Source organism: Mastacembelus armatus, chromosome 14 (genome assembly GCF_900324485.2).
Source record: "Mastacembelus armatus chromosome 14, fMasArm1.2, whole genome shotgun sequence".
NCBI classification, from domain to species: Eukaryota; Metazoa; Chordata; class Actinopteri; order Synbranchiformes; family Mastacembelidae; genus Mastacembelus; species Mastacembelus armatus.
Genome location: NC_046646.1, coordinates 16374722 through 16390136, shown reverse-complemented (window position 1 = coordinate 16390136; position 15415 = coordinate 16374722). Strand labels below are relative to the sequence as shown.

The window sequence follows — 15415 nt, the reverse complement described above, 5'->3', positions numbered from 1 at the left end:
TGAATGAGGCACATCAAACCAACACAACACTGACCATTACCATTATTATTATTGCAGGTGTTTTACATTGAACACAATTACGTTTAAGTCTGTACAATATCAATAGAAGAAATAAAGCAATGATAATTACACTTTAAAGTCCATATGTAAATATTTTGAAGTTAAACGCATTAAAGAGAATAATACACAAATTCTTCATTTTACCCAACCGGTTCTCTCTCCCAACAGAGATTTATTTTAGTGAAAGAGGAGCATGTGCCACAGGCTAGAGGAGCTGATCCTCAAATAATTTGTTTCTTTAAATAACTGAGGAAATAGATGCCCTGAGCTGAACATACATTTACATAAACAGCTACTTCCATGTCACATGGTACAACAAACCCAGACCACATAACCATAGGTTTGCCAGACCTTCCATGTTTCTTTATGATTATTTACCTATGTACTGATGTACCTATGTTTTCATCATCTAGGTGCTTTTAAAAAGAAAAAAAAAACAGGTCCAACATGCAGTTTATGTAAATAAATATCTAGAAAGGTTAGACAGTTATCGCAGAAACATCAAAATCAGCAAATAAAATTGTACAATAGAACTAAAGGATGAATAAAGATAAAATACTTTTTTCCTCCTGCTGCTCATTTTAAACAAACATTGTGAACATTGAATCATAGTGTGTATTGTGTGCACTAGATTTCTAACAGGGTGGAAATTCATTTACTTAAGGGGATTAGAATTTCCAATTTCTAATTTCAAAATTCTTTTGTTTATTGTACTGATGGGTCAACGGATTTATAATATGCACATCTGTCAAGCTCTGCACATGAACAAGGACAACCAGGAAAGTAGCTTAAAAAACAATCACAGTAGACAAAATAACAGAAACTCATCTCTATAAAATGACAAGGCCTCAAAATGACCACAGAGCTGGATCAGCACCTCTCTGACACCAACGCTGTGCAAAATAAATGGTTACAGCTTCACAAATATAGTGGGGTTTTTTCAGGACTGTACTGCATCTTTTTGTCTAAGGCAATTTTACAGTAAATTGACCACAAGTATGTGATACCAAATTGAATGATGTTTGCCTTGCAGTCAGTCTGCTTATAACACCAGATTGCTCTTATGATGGCAGGGGAGAAAAACAGGGAAGCCTTTGTGCTGACTAACATGTTATGACACATATTTATAGTCCATTTGCATGGATGATTTAGTGAATGACAAATTTCGAGGACTTGCACTTTTTACTCTCTCCACACATAGTGTGCCTGACTGACATAAGCACAGCTAAAATTATCAGCCTGCCTGATCTGAGCCAAGCTGGGCATGAATGTGTCACAGGAACTGCCTATATCAACATATTAACACACGGTTCACACTTCAGCATGCAAACACACACTCAGACACACAGGTGTACACAACTCTAGCAGCGCATCTTTACCACAGAAGCATGTCAGTAGAAAAGAACACAGGGACAGCAAGGACATCAGGATTTTTTCCATAGATAGACACTGGCAGAATTAATAGAGGGCCTCAAATATCAAACCTGTTGCTTTCCTTTTTTGCCTTACTGTGCTTACATAATGGTGACAGGGTGTATTTTTATTTTTACTCAAAGATGTTTTATTAAACCTGATTACACGTGGTTTCATGATTTGATCCCAGAATAGCTGCATCTAGATTCGTCAGCCAAATTTTGACAAAACTATGAAACCCATTTTCACATTTTGACATTTAACGTATCTGCTTTGCACATTTATCCTTAAGAGTGCATGTCCTTCAAGGAGCACTGAGCCAACACATGATTCAATCATGGATTACAGTGGCCACAGGAACATCAATAGTGAAGTGTTTTAACACATCAGCAAGCGTAAGTAATCTACCTTTCAGTTCGATTTATACTGAAGAATATTCTTACTTCTCCACTGTCAGACATGGAAATGAGAGTTTCATAATGCTGATTGGTATGCTGACCATCTTCTTCTTTCGACCTTTAGATTATAGCTGATAAAGAACTGAAGGATCAATACACAAAATTCAGTATTTCACTTTATTTAGTTCTGTCTAATTTAATTTAGCTGTACATTAATTTCCCTGTTATTCTGTAAGATAAACTGATTTGCAAGTAAAACTAGTGTGTTCTCTTCACTTTTGTTCCGTCTTGAGCCAGGATGTGACAAATAGCCTATAACCTGAGGCCAAGAAGCTGTACATCAAATCAAAACATCTGCATTTAGCCCTCTTTATACTGAGATCTATCATTTTTGTAAATGTGAAGTTAGTCTGCATTAAAAAATTCTCTTATGGGGCAATAAAATGGTTTACTAAATTTAGAAATGTACCCAACGTTGGTAAAACAACAGTGTTATATAGCACTTATATTAACTGAGGTTATTTGAAACGCTCAAGAAATGCAATAATATGGTCAGTGCTTTTGCTGAGAACCCTAAGGGGTCTGTCTAAATATATCCAACATGACATGACTGCTTCGCTTAGCTCAGTCACTAAGCTTTCACCACATGACTCTACCCCCTGCAATACAGTAAATATGGTTGGATACGTTTTGTAAAACCTGAATGTCTATAGCCAAAGAACACACATCAACACTAAACTCTCATATAAGCATATACAGTCACATACACTTATTTCATACTTGTGCATCTTTGGTGGCCATTGCTCAGAGATGACTAGAGTAAGAAGAAAACTGATTCTGGTATGTGAATGAAAGGGTTAAACACACTGTGATACTGTGTACTTTACCTATGCAGGTGTGTCTGGAAGTCTGGAAAATCTAGAAAAGCTAAATGACAATAAAATTTTCTTCTTGTTCTTTTCTGCAGACTTCACAAAACTCAGAATAAATGAGTTTGAGTTCTACTTTTATTGATACTGTGGGCTCATGTCAAAGCAGCATAAGGAAGATATTTATATAAACTTAAGTTTGCACAGGTTTTGCCTGACCATGCAGAGTGAGGGAGAAATTTATATTGCTGTTACCCATAGCAACCCAATCACCTTAGAGCTCATCAGGTCTGCAAGAAGGACAAAGACAACAGCAGCATACACACACACACAGATTACAATTGGGATAGAGTCAGGAATACATTAGTACTGGTGTCATGTCTTTTATCATGGTACTACATAAAATACAACACTGTACGTGTGTATCAAGTGTCATAACAAAGAAAGCCACTTTGATGCAAGAGTAAAGTTGTTTAACTATTCCAGGTATTAATAGAATACAAAGTCTTTCCTATTATTGATTGTTGGACTATTTATTAGTTGATATCTGATTCTGCATGAACATCATATGAGCTCATAATCCAAGCATAGTGATAGATCTCTACCCCAGCATCGCTCATTGTGGAACAGAAGGGGCTACCTTTCAGTTAACCAGTCAGAGTGCTTTTACAGTCAACTTCACATCCCTCCTCGCCTGACTCTCTCCCCTCCCACTCAGCTCCGGTGACATTCCTCCCATGCCAGCTGGACATTCCAGTCTCCGCTTCCCCCACAGCGACCAGAGGTGCCCCCAGATCACTACTTCAGCTTTTTAATAATGTCCCGGTTCACCATCTCAGTTTTCTACACTTCTGTTGTCATCTACAGTTCCTCACTGTCTGCTCTTGTTGGATTTCTATTCAAGCTTTGTAATGCATGGAACCTGAAATTATATATTTGTGAGACAAGCTTAAATATGTTCAGTAAAACAAGCTCTTATCTCAAACGTGACATTGTCCGTGGAAGCAGTATTCTGAAAAAAAAAAAGCTTCTCATAAAAATGCTGCATCAAGCCACAAATTGTTAGTTTGAGTGCCCCCTCCCCAGTCTGCAGTCACATCACAATATCACCACACCACCATCCAGCACTGATAACTGCACCTCATCTCTCCACTAATCTATAATTACAGTCTAGTCAGCCTCACAGAGGGTGTCTCACATACACAAGCAGAAAAAAACTTCAGGTTATGCTGCACAATACAAACCCATCACACGCCAGCAATTGGCCTGCAGCATTATTTTGCATACATATGTGTCCACCAAGGGGAGGGAGGCAAAACAGGAGAGTTTAGTGATTGAAAGGCTTGCACCCTCTACCAAGGGGGAAAAGACGTGGGACAGAAATAGATGATGAAGGGATGAGCTGTAACACAGTTGGGATGGTATGAAAGAGCAAGGACGGGAGCATGTGCGAAGTGAAAGATTTACTTACAGCAGGTTCCTGAAAGATGAAAGGGGAGGTACGAGGAAATTTCAGCGCACTCTCCTCCAGTGGGAGCGATATCTGTCCACAAAGGCCGACATCACCAAAGCAAAAAGCACCTCAAGTGGAGAATCTAGGGAGGCAGGCAGGAGCAGGGTGTGTGTGTATGTGTGTGATCGGGACCTGGCTTTAAAGCATGTATGTGTATGCAGTGAGAGTGAAAGCGACTGAGGGAGAGAAAGAGAGAAAGAGAAAAAGGCTCCTAGGAGGTAAGAGATACAGAGATTGTACAAGCTGAGTGGCTGGTGTGAAAATAGGAGGGGGCTGGATTGTCCAATAGTATAAGAGATGAGCAGAGTGAAGGAGAGATGGCAACAAAGAGACAGAATTTTTTTCAATTCCTGTCGTCTCTCTCCCTTATGTATCGGCTCAGTCTTTCATTGCATGTAGAAGGAGAACTCACACTAATTGGTGATGCCTCATATTAATCAAGCCAGTGTGATAACCAGCAAAGGCCAGTCATCACTGCTTCTTTCCTCCCTGTAGGTGCAGTGTTGCTGAGAGGAGGTCCAAGAAAGGAAAAATGTCCAGATCTGGCTGGGAACTCTGATACCTGATGAAAGAATGAGAACTATGGAGCTCAGCTTAAAAAGGTGAAGCAGGTGTTGATGATGGGGTACATAAAAGAGAGAATGTGAGAAAAGAGTGATGGATAATGAGAAACTAAACTGAGGAAGTAAATGGGTGTTTAAGGACTCATGGTTCAAGTTCTTCCTATAAACAGCCAACGGTATGATTATTGTCTCTCTTTTAATTTGTGCCTATAATCTATATAGCTAAACAGGGAGAGAGAGAGAAAGAGAGAGTATGTGTGAACAGCAGAAGCAAGACAACTGTTCTTGCAAGTGTGTGTGGAGTTTACATGTGCATGTGCATGGGGGTGGGGACCAAACCATCTTCCTAGGATTTTGCTGTGGGAGCACCATGTTGCCATGGAGACTGCATCCAGTGCAGCAGATGGCCGCTTTCTGTCCCTTCCTCCCTACCACTTTCTTTCTCTTTCTCTCTCTCTCTCTTCCTCTCCCTCTCTCTTGCTCCCAGTCTCTGAAACAGTCCAGTTAGCCTCCAACTGGCTAACTGGACTGTAGCCTCCAAAGCTTAATATGTACAGCTTTAGAATCAAGCTTTTGACTCCACATGCAGATAAAGTATTTTTCAACAGAAGTGAAAATACCTACACTGTGTCGAGTGGGATATACGGCACCAAGCTCAATCACTAAAAATCATTTGATGGGTTACTACAGTACTAACTGTTTTGCAGTAACAACTGTTACATATCTACTAGGTGAAAACAGATCTACTCTATTAAAAAGGTATTTCGCTATCAGCGTACAGACCAATCATTACATGCTCAGTGTGATTACAGCCCATCATTGCTGTCATACTATATGCTCACCCTGCCAGTAACATTGTGACATTTACCCAGTTAATCGGTGAGCCCTGTACTCCTCCAACTCCCTGACGTTTAAACCCATCTCATCAGTGTAGACAGAGAACAGCATGAATCCTAATCAGCGGCTACAGATGGAGCAGGAAGGACAAAAATATCACCACCAAACAGCCCTTTTTTTAAGGTGACCAGTCAATATAATGACTGGGTAATGTTACCTTGTTGACTACACGCCTTGTATTTGCGAGTGAAGTAAACACTTCAACACTTCAATCAGATCTCATCTAGGTGATATTGCCAGATATGCCCAAGGCTGAAAAACAGACTGTGCAAAAATTGTGCAAATAAAAACCACAGTTTTTACATTTGTTGTGTGTACTTACCCATCCATTTTACCATGAACAGGCAGGTCTTCAACAAAGGTTAGCAGGTGGACGCTCCTTTTCTTTCCTAAAATGAAAACAGCTGGGATTAAAAGCAGAACTGCCAAACATACAGTATCAATCCAGTTTTCTATAGATTCATTTACATCCAAAGGGACTATGCACATGAACTACTAAGTCACACAGATGACCTCTTTAAGTGGCACTAGTCCAAATAAAACACTTGCTTCTTAATAGTTAGGCCTGGAGCTTTTAAATGATCAGCTATTATTTATTGATTTATTTAGGGACCTTCTGTCTCTTTGCTGGATGTAAAATGGAATGAGAGTCCAGATAACCTCTGATGAATTGCACCATCTACTGACTGAGAAGAAAATCACCTACAATAAACTCAGTATTTTATTGGATGACATTTTAGGGACACGTAGACTTTAATGCCAGTCAAACGAAAACAGTAGATTAAAATTCGATCTTCTTTCGTCTGAAAATTAAGACGCACATTCTGTGTCAAGTGAATTCGCTCGTCGCTGCCAAATCAAGGGAACAGCTATAAAACACAAACAATTTGCTGATATGCGCGAAAGCGATACGATTCAACAGAGCAGGCAGTTATTGCACAAACAAACCTGAAACAATAGTGTGACCAAGAGGTATCTGAACATGTTCATGATTAGTGGTCCCTGAAACCAACGTCAGATGACCTCGTGGCGCAACGGTAGCGCGTCTGACTCCAGATCAGAAGGTTGCGTGTTCGAATCACGTCGGGGTCAATTCTTTCATTAACTAACTCGTGACATTATGAAAATTGCGTAATACTGGGCACTCTGTTTCAGTCACCGAATAATCTTCATAAATATGTTTGTCTTCTCCACATGGGGTGCATCTTACAGGCGAGGCCTATGTTCTAGAAATCGAGCGCACGCGTTTTTTGCGCTTGCCCGTAAACCACAGAACACTTGATTTACACAAACTGGGATAATCGTAAATTTCCCCAAGGCAGGCCGTGTTCTCCAGACAGCTGTCACAGGTTCAGAATTCACATTTGCCTTACAGATGTGCATTGTCTACCACAGAGGACACGCAGGAGTCACATACGTTGCCTAAACTATCATTTAAAGTGCATCACGAGTGGATTCTTCACAGTTCTTTCACACTCAAATCTGAATACAACACTTGTAAACAGTCTAATGCCCATAGCTGCGATGGTGGATTAAGGTTAAAGCGCAAGCAACCACCACAGCTGCCACACTGTGTGATCTGCAGTCACGTTACTGAAGAGCAGAGAATTTCATTTCAGCAGGGTTTTCTCTACAATTTGCTTCAGTGCTTAATGCTTTGGGCTTTCAATTTATATATGAAAAAATTAAACACAAATTAAAACATAATAGTGTTGTCCTTGCTTGTTGTAAATGTGCTTTTCTTATGCTTGACAATATATCTGCTGTCTGATTTGTTGTCATGCATTCTTCAAACATGTTTGGTGTTAATCTACCTTTCTGGTCCAGCTCCCAGTTCCCAGATTAAAACATATCCAGCATCATCACTATATATGTTCCCTTTCCTTTCTATAGGTCCTGTTGTCCTTAGTTCATTGCTCTTGTTTCTCGGTGCTGGCGTCCTCTTCTCTCCTCTAAATGCTCCCTGACAATACTATTTGCAAGTCTCCCTCCCTCTCTCACTTGGTCCAAGTTTCTCCAACCCCACCTCCTTTCTCTTCTCTATTCATGCCCGTTTCTCATCTTTCACTGGGACACACACACACACACACACACACGCTCAAGATGCATGGCTGGTGAGAGTGCAACTTGACCATGACAGCAGGTCACCTCAAGTCCTCAGGAGCTGACTCACATGAGATGATCTTCGTCTGCACTCAACAGAGCGTCTCAATAGCCTGATTGTACTCTGGGGCTCTCATTTTACATTAAACAGGTCAGTTGCTGCTGATGTAACGCTGTGCTCCAAGTACCAGACTGTTACCTCTGCTTGTGTACAAGGCCGTGCTTTCAGCTTTTGTTTGACTAACAAAGATCTCTAACCACAAAGGAGAGCTTGCGTACTTATAAGAAAAAGTTGAATTGACATTGTCACACACTAGTCCAGCATCTTAAAAAACTGCTCATATATTTCCCAGAGTCCTTTCATTATGACCCTTGATTTGAAATGCCAGGCGACTGCAAATGTCCCCACTGAGTGCAAACCAGTGGGAGGGATGGAAGTGGGAGAACAACACAGCCAGAAAGCAGTCTGTATTGAGCAGTTTGTTCAAGAGTGTATTATTACACTGCGAGAGCTCAAATGAAATGGGTGTAAACAATCTGTGTTGCCCAAGTAACAACTGAATGTCTCCTTTCTTTCTGTGCAGAATCTCAGCTACTGCACTGTGGTAGACCGACGAGACCAGGAGGAACCAGCAAAAACCAGTTTGGACTCATCAACAGCAATGTGATCTATTTAAACGTATTTGTCACATGTGATGACAGAATCAGATAGACCTTTGAAATTTTAATAAATATACCTGTGGTCTACATTACCAATTTAAATGCTTTTGTCTTTGTGGTTGTCAAACACCTTTCAGCTGGACTGATGTACAGAAGAAATAACAGATGAAGTGGAAGGTGACTACTGGAAACTAAGCAGGTGTCGCTAGGAGACTTTTCATGAAAAGGGTGGAGAAGTGTACATTTATAACCTAAAGAGCAGTAAATAACATAAATGTGATGTTATGGTAGGCAAATAATATACAAGTAATTTAAAAAAGGTAAATTCACCCTTTATTGCACACAAAAAGATAAAAAGTTAAGATTTTTGAATGTAGTTAAAACTCCAAAAATCAATGCCTTCACAGTTCAAAGCAAGTCCCCATTTGCCTTGGTTACACCGACAGAAATAGACGACAGTTAAAAAAAGATTAATTTTAACAGTTTAAAACACATAAAAATGACAACACTTGTCTGTTTCTAAATAAAATTTTTAAATTAAGCATTAGATTCTTTGAAACTCTGTTCTACTTCACCAGGCTTACTTCTGCCTCCAATGCGTCTGAAGAAGGATATGAATCCAGAGGTGCTCATTTGCCCATTTATGTGATTTCCTGACTTACTGCGATGAAGTGGATAGCCTCCTGTTACATCTTTATCAATATTTTCTGTCCTTGAACCAGAGGAGTATGACCTTTGGCACATGCTTCTCTGAAACAAGTCCCCGAGCCGGAAAGCAGATGCTGGAGATTGCGTGGTTTCATCCATGGAAACAGATCTGTGGACTGGACCCCGGGACACAGCTCTCTGGCCATTACTGACTGGAAAATACACAGAACCCCCACAAGGAAATGACCGACTGTCCTGATTGTCAAAATCTGCAAGATCATTGCCATGATCATTCTCCCAGACTCCATCATCAAGGTTGCCTTCATCAGACAAGGACAAGAGTCTTAGTTGGAGTGTTTGTCTGTTTTGCTGTGGGGTGTTTTTTCGAGGGCAAGTAAAAGGACTCAGGATGGTCCATGGAGAACCCAGATCCCCATTATTGGCAAAGAAGAAATCTCTGGTTCTAGGCCGAGGGCTACTTGGAGTAGCTGGAGTGTCTTGCCCACGCTCTGACCGGCATGGGGTGCCTGAACGGCTGTCTCCTTCAGGGTTACATCTGCTGTTTTGGTGGTGAAGCACCTTTCGAGTTATCTCACACATCTTCTTTGCTTCCTCTTTGTTTTCCAGTGCTTCTACTTGATGATCCTCTGTCTGCAGTTTGAGTTGTTTCTTGTCAGGGCTCTCTTCTTTAGTACAGGGTGTAGTTTTAGATGTCTCATCTGATGGAACAGTCTGAGATCTGTGGTCAATGGGTGATCCTTCAATTGTGGGAAGGAGGTTCCTCCTGCATCTAGATAGTCCTTCTGGAGCTGTGGAGAGAAAGCTGAGTAAAGCTGACTCCAAACAGGAGGAGTCCTGATCAGACTCAGGTCCCGAGCCAGACAGCGTAGAGTGGCGCTTTGTTGCAGTACGCATGCTCTCCTTCCGCTTGCGCCTCTGTTCTGCTGCTTCTCTCTCTCGGTTCTCCTACAGCCAAGTAAAGAGAGCATATTTAAATAAGATCTAACAGTGGAGCCTAACGACACGTGGGCAGGAGGAAGTAAATACAAAGCAATAATATTTTCCCTATGACTCCATTTATTCAAAAAAATGCATATTTAAGTATTACTACAAATACTTTGTATCCTTTGTATACCTGTACAGCTGTGTCAAACCGCTTGCAAAATGAGTGAAAGATGGAGCAGCACTCCTCCAGTTTGAAGGTAGCTGGGTCTTCACAGAAGTACTCAGCAACAGCATTACTCGTGGACTTCAGCTCCTGGAGCGAGGACTCCACCTCAGCCAGCTTGGCATCAGCCCTCTAAGAAATTAAAACATAATAATAAAAAAACAAAACAAAAAAAAAACAAAAAAAAAAAAACTGTGAAATCAAGTGTGCTATACTTTTGTAAAATTAGGGTCAAACAACAAAGGAAGACTTTACCAAGAGAAATGTCTCCAGCTGTTGTAATAGGCCAGGGTGTCTGCTACTGTACAATTTTGCTTCCTTGATCTTCTTGACCTCTCTCTCAAAGTCTGTGATTATCTCCTCTTTACAAATCCTGTGGTGGTGAGCAACAGTTACACACTGAAACCACATATTCCAAGGAACACAAAAACTGTACACTGTACTGATCAAATTTGGTGTTTACAAAATATAGGACACCACTTTGAGTTACTGGTAGTGAACAAACCATGCTGAGTTATATTACCCAACCAACTAATGAAAGACACCTTGCTGCCATTCCAATGTGTTGAAGCTGGTTGGGAAAAGTCAGCAAGTCAGCATCAATGTCCTCCACTTGCTAAGAGAGGAAGATAAAGGAGGGAGAGAGAGCAGAAAAATAATCATCAGTTATGTAACTGTTCAGAGAACTGGCAAAACACCAGGCTTTTTTGTAACTTCACACACATTTTCTTCAGTGAGCATCTGTCTGTACCAGGGCTCCTCCTCACCTTTGCTACATAGTGCATGAGATTCATGCCAGGCTTGTTTGCCTTGGTGTCTGCCAGCTTGAGCAGAGAGGTCATCCTGAAGCCAATGGCATTGGCGCTGTACCCACCCTGAATAATAAATTATTTGAATGGTCCATTCATCACTATAATGCTTGCTGAGTTCCTCTGAAAAAAGGCAGCTTACATGCATGAGAGCTAACACAACAGTGTGGGTAATAAAAAAACTATAGAGAAAAAAATACCAACAGCGTTCATGTAATTCCCAGCTTTTAACACCAGTCGAATGACTGAGTGGAGATCATCACAGTCCAACAGCTCTGAGATGCAAAAGAGACAGAGACAAAGAACCTTAATGTAATCATCACATGACAACCACGTGGTGTGAATCAGAAATCAATGGTCAGTGTTGTTTGCAGCTTTGGTGCATGTATGTGAAATGTTACCATTAGCTGCTTTGGTCATGACAGCAACAGAATTCTTCACCTCCTCCATTAAAGGAAAAAATTCCTCCCTCAGCACCATCGTTTTCAGGCGTTCCTCATAGCTAAAAGTAGGACATGGACAAAACTAAGTACTGCATCAGTACTTTCATTTAAGCAGTTGTTTTTTTTAAGCTCTAGATGAGAAACATTTTCAAACTGAACAGAAAAACAACAGAAATAACAGAAAAATAAATAAATTTTTCTGGAAAACCCCAGACTCACCCCGGCACTTTGACCAGCTGCACCATGAACCGGTCAGCTTCAGGTAACGCAGACAGGTTCCCACTGAATGATAGCAGCTGCTTCACCTGCATGAAATTATAACCTGCTTTTTAATATCTATAGCAATTTATCAACTTCGGGTTAAATTTTTTTTCTTTAAATTAGAATAGTTATTTTTCCGAGATATTTACATGTTTACTGGGTTTATTTTACACATGTAGGACCAAAGTGAAAAGGAGAAAAGAGAGAAGTGTTTTCTACCTCACTCTCTTCAGGCAGAAGTTTACAAAGCTCTCTCAGTTTGCCTGTTCCAAATCTGAGCCAGTTCCCCTGATGAATGTCTTGGACCATCTCTGTCACCGGCCTGCAGATGGAGACAAAGACAACAATAACAGTTTTCATGGGGAAACATTGCTAGCTGTTTCCTTATCTTTCAGGTTGCCACTAGGTACTATTTCCTGTGGCAGGTTATACATAATAATAAACCCTGAACAATTACCCAGCAAAGATGTCTGGAGAATAATAACGTTAATTTAGTACCTTACTGTGGATGTTCAATCAATATATCACACTTTACATGAAGCCATTGGTATTTTTGTCCAGTAAGGGGACAGAATTATATCAAATATGCCATTAAGTGCACTTTTTTACAACCACATAGATACTGATGCAATTTGAATTTGACCAAGATGCTACAGCAGCATCATTACAGGACATAGCTGCTGACACACACAGAAAATTTGGCATTCAAAGCAAGAGCTGAGTGAACCTTGGACTAAAACTGACATCATCTTGATGATTACATTCAGACACAGAAACCAGCTCCAGTGCTGAAGAGGCTTTTCACTCGTACAGTATACTGGTACAATACTGATAAACTGACAAGTCTTCCACTATTAAATTTAGGTTCATTTCCAATCTCTCTGAAAAACAGATTCCTATTACCATCCCACTGCCAAAATCTAGATGATCCACTGATCTGAATCACCTTCGGTCAATGCCAAGTGCTGACAGAAGGTGCATCTTTAGAAAGTGCAATGAGCAATTTGTAGAGTTTTTAGCCTGAGGTTCTCAGTCTTCATAGAGGCCATGCTGCACCTGTCCAGATTAAGACTGGAGCTTAATCTATATTTTATTTAAAAGTATCACTCTATAGTATGATGCCTCTAACAAGGGAACCAAACACAATTTCAATTAACATTAGGGCATTAATAAAATAGAAACCGATACTGGATAATTGCTGTCTAATGATGTTTAAGAAGGCATTTCCATGTATTTGAATATTTTCCGCTGAGATAAAGACCTGCTGGTTGGGTAATGATTAGCGTATGTGGAAGTGAAAATATCCATATTTCTGACTAGTGTCTGACATGAAAACAGCCTGCTCAGACCAATGGTTCCTGTACTTATTCCATCCTGGAGTTCATTTAGTTCATGTCGTTTGTTCTTTTCTTCTTGTGCTGGTCTACATTGTTCTTCCACTGGACCATATTTTCATTTTTTAGACAGAACTTCATTTTGGATATCATTATGGATTTTATTTCAGCTACTGTATATGCTCACCTTTTGAAGTGTCTCAGGAAAATCCCAATATTCATACTCTTTTTAGAATCAAGGATTGTGACCTCAAGAAAAAAGGAACACAAATTATTAATGGTAACAAAACAATTCTGCAGACATATTCATATGAGAACATAAGTTTTTAATGATAAGTATTATCATTCGCATAATCTCTGAGGAAGCAAAAACACTTCCAAACACTGCTTTAAATTAGCAGTTCCTCATTTCTCATCTTATTGGTGTGGAACTTTAAAAGCCACTTCCTATGTGTGAGTTCATTACTTCCCTAGCATGTGAATTTTGTATGAAAACTTATGATGGTCTGCCATCAGTTACTGGGAATCAAACTATAATAGTTTGTGACTTTAAACTATTCACCTGAGGTTCCTGTGGAAAGAGGTCCAGACCGTCACACTTCTTTAAACCCAGGATCCTTGAATTGTGTAGTGATGCCCGTTTGTCTACTTGACTGAACAACTCCTCCATGGTCCGGACATCCAGCACCAGGTCCCTCTGAGGCCGATTAGACGTCCAAACATTGAGTTTGCCCAGGACATGCTGGCTGGGGATGGTGTCCCAGTTCAACTTTTTCATGGATCGCCGCTGGACATTACGGGAGCCGAAAGGAGGGGGAGGAAGCAGAGGGGGAGGGGGAGGAAGAGGAGGAGGAGGGGGAGGAAGAGGAGGAGGTGGTGGTGGTCGGGGTGCAGTAGTAACACATGTGGGGGCAGAAGATGCTTGGAGATCTGAATCTTCCTGAGCACCCGGTGGCAAAGAAGACAAATCTTGAGAGGAACAATTGGAATAAAAAGTAGATTTTAAAAGCAGCACTCCCTCCATCTATATTTTTCAAAATCCAAAGACGATGTAAGGAAGTATCCCGCTGTTGGTCACTTCAGCCTGAAGAGAGACAGAAAATACAGAAATAAATTGAGATATTTTATAATGCAAATGATTTGAAAACATATAGGCTACATCTTCATGACATGTAAAAAATATAATTAAAAAAAAAAATCATTTTACTTCTGCAGTTCCAGCTTTATTTGAAAAACTGTAAGTTTAGAAAGATCCATTCCTTTAATTCTAGTATTTTGACTTTAAAGCTGACACTATCAACATTATGCTATCACTTCTCCACTCACCACGTATTTCATTATAGTTTCACCTTTACTTCTCCTTTGAACTACACATCCGCTCCATAAATATAACACCCTGCACTACTTATTGTTCTTTAGTCAGACTATCACACGAAGCAGCATTGACGAAATCGCACCATTTCATGTTTCTTCTTCTTCACAGCAAAAATTAATCCTCACACCGCTTGCATTATGACAAATAAATATATTTTTAAGCCTCTTGGTGTATTCGGCATAGACACCACGCTGTAAACAGATTATTTTTAGCTTTAAAATTGGTTCCACGCAGTTTGTTGCCATTTTCGCTGCTTATTTACGACGAAGAAACTTGTACAATCAATACAAATAAATTAGTTGGAACAGTCGTAAGACAAACATAAACGACGATATAAGCGGCTTAGAAAAAAATTTTCCCGACAATCATTTGACATTTTGAATTTTGGCAGCCGGCTCTTTACAAACAATCAAGGGCTCAGGTCCAGAAACAAACATCCAGAATACACAATAAAACCTACGACGGCGTAACAAATACACTGAAATGCAACCAAAACACAGCCACTGGTTTATTTTACTCACTTTGCTTCTCAAATGTCGTTGTGAAATATTAAATCGTCACTCCGACTTGGCCTCGTGCTTCTTCAGACTGCTGCACTCAGTCTGTCTCGCGCACAGCAGTCACAGATGCGGGCTGCGCCTCCACCAATCACATTCAAGCTCGCGCGCAGGTACGGGAACGCCCTTTTGATGAGAGGGAGGAAAGAAGATGGAGTCACTTCATTTGGTGATGAGGAACGGCCAAACCCCCTTTAACATACAAACAAAATAAAAGATTTATAGTGTTAATGTGATCAAAAGCATCTTTGAATGAGAACATTAACACTACCATGTACACACAGAAGTGTCATATGGATAAAGACTTGAAGATACAACTGCAGCCTGAAGAAAACATAATGTGC

The 15415-nt window shown here is 40.2% G+C and overlaps 2 protein-coding genes and 1 non-coding gene across 3 annotated transcripts in view; 1 reads left to right on the top strand and 2 right to left on the bottom strand.

The window, feature by feature from the left end:
• Window positions 1-7665, bottom strand: part of trim3b (tripartite motif containing 3b) — a 28042-nt gene extending 20377 nt beyond the window's left edge. Inside the window, exons 1-2 of the mRNA XM_026328189.1 lie at window positions 7528-7665; window positions 6036-6102 (exon numbers count right to left, since the gene is read on the bottom strand). The gene's annotated coding sequence lies outside the window, so the exon portion shown is untranslated. The remainder of the gene's footprint in view (window positions 1-6035; window positions 6103-7527) is intronic.
• On the top strand, window positions 6734-6805 carry trnaw-cca (transfer RNA tryptophan (anticodon CCA)). Its single transcript has one exon. It is a non-coding gene; the product is annotated as a tRNA-Trp (tRNA).
• Window positions 7666-8786: 1121 nt separating the features above from the next.
• fhdc3 (FH2 domain containing 3) lies at window positions 8787-15134 on the bottom strand. Its single transcript, XM_026328462.2, has 12 exons — window positions 15036-15134; window positions 13702-14223; window positions 13327-13388; window positions 12025-12127; window positions 11764-11849; window positions 11503-11603; window positions 11306-11376; window positions 11060-11167; window positions 10838-10908; window positions 10548-10665; window positions 10260-10424; window positions 8787-10090 (listed from the first exon to the last, which is right to left on the bottom strand). Exons 2-12 carry the CDS (start codon window positions 14161-14163, stop codon window positions 9014-9016), a joined length of 2424 nt encoding a protein of 807 aa, XP_026184247.1. The 5' UTR covers window positions 14164-14223; window positions 15036-15134; the 3' UTR covers window positions 8787-9013.
• Window positions 15135-15415: the final 281 nt, after the last annotated feature.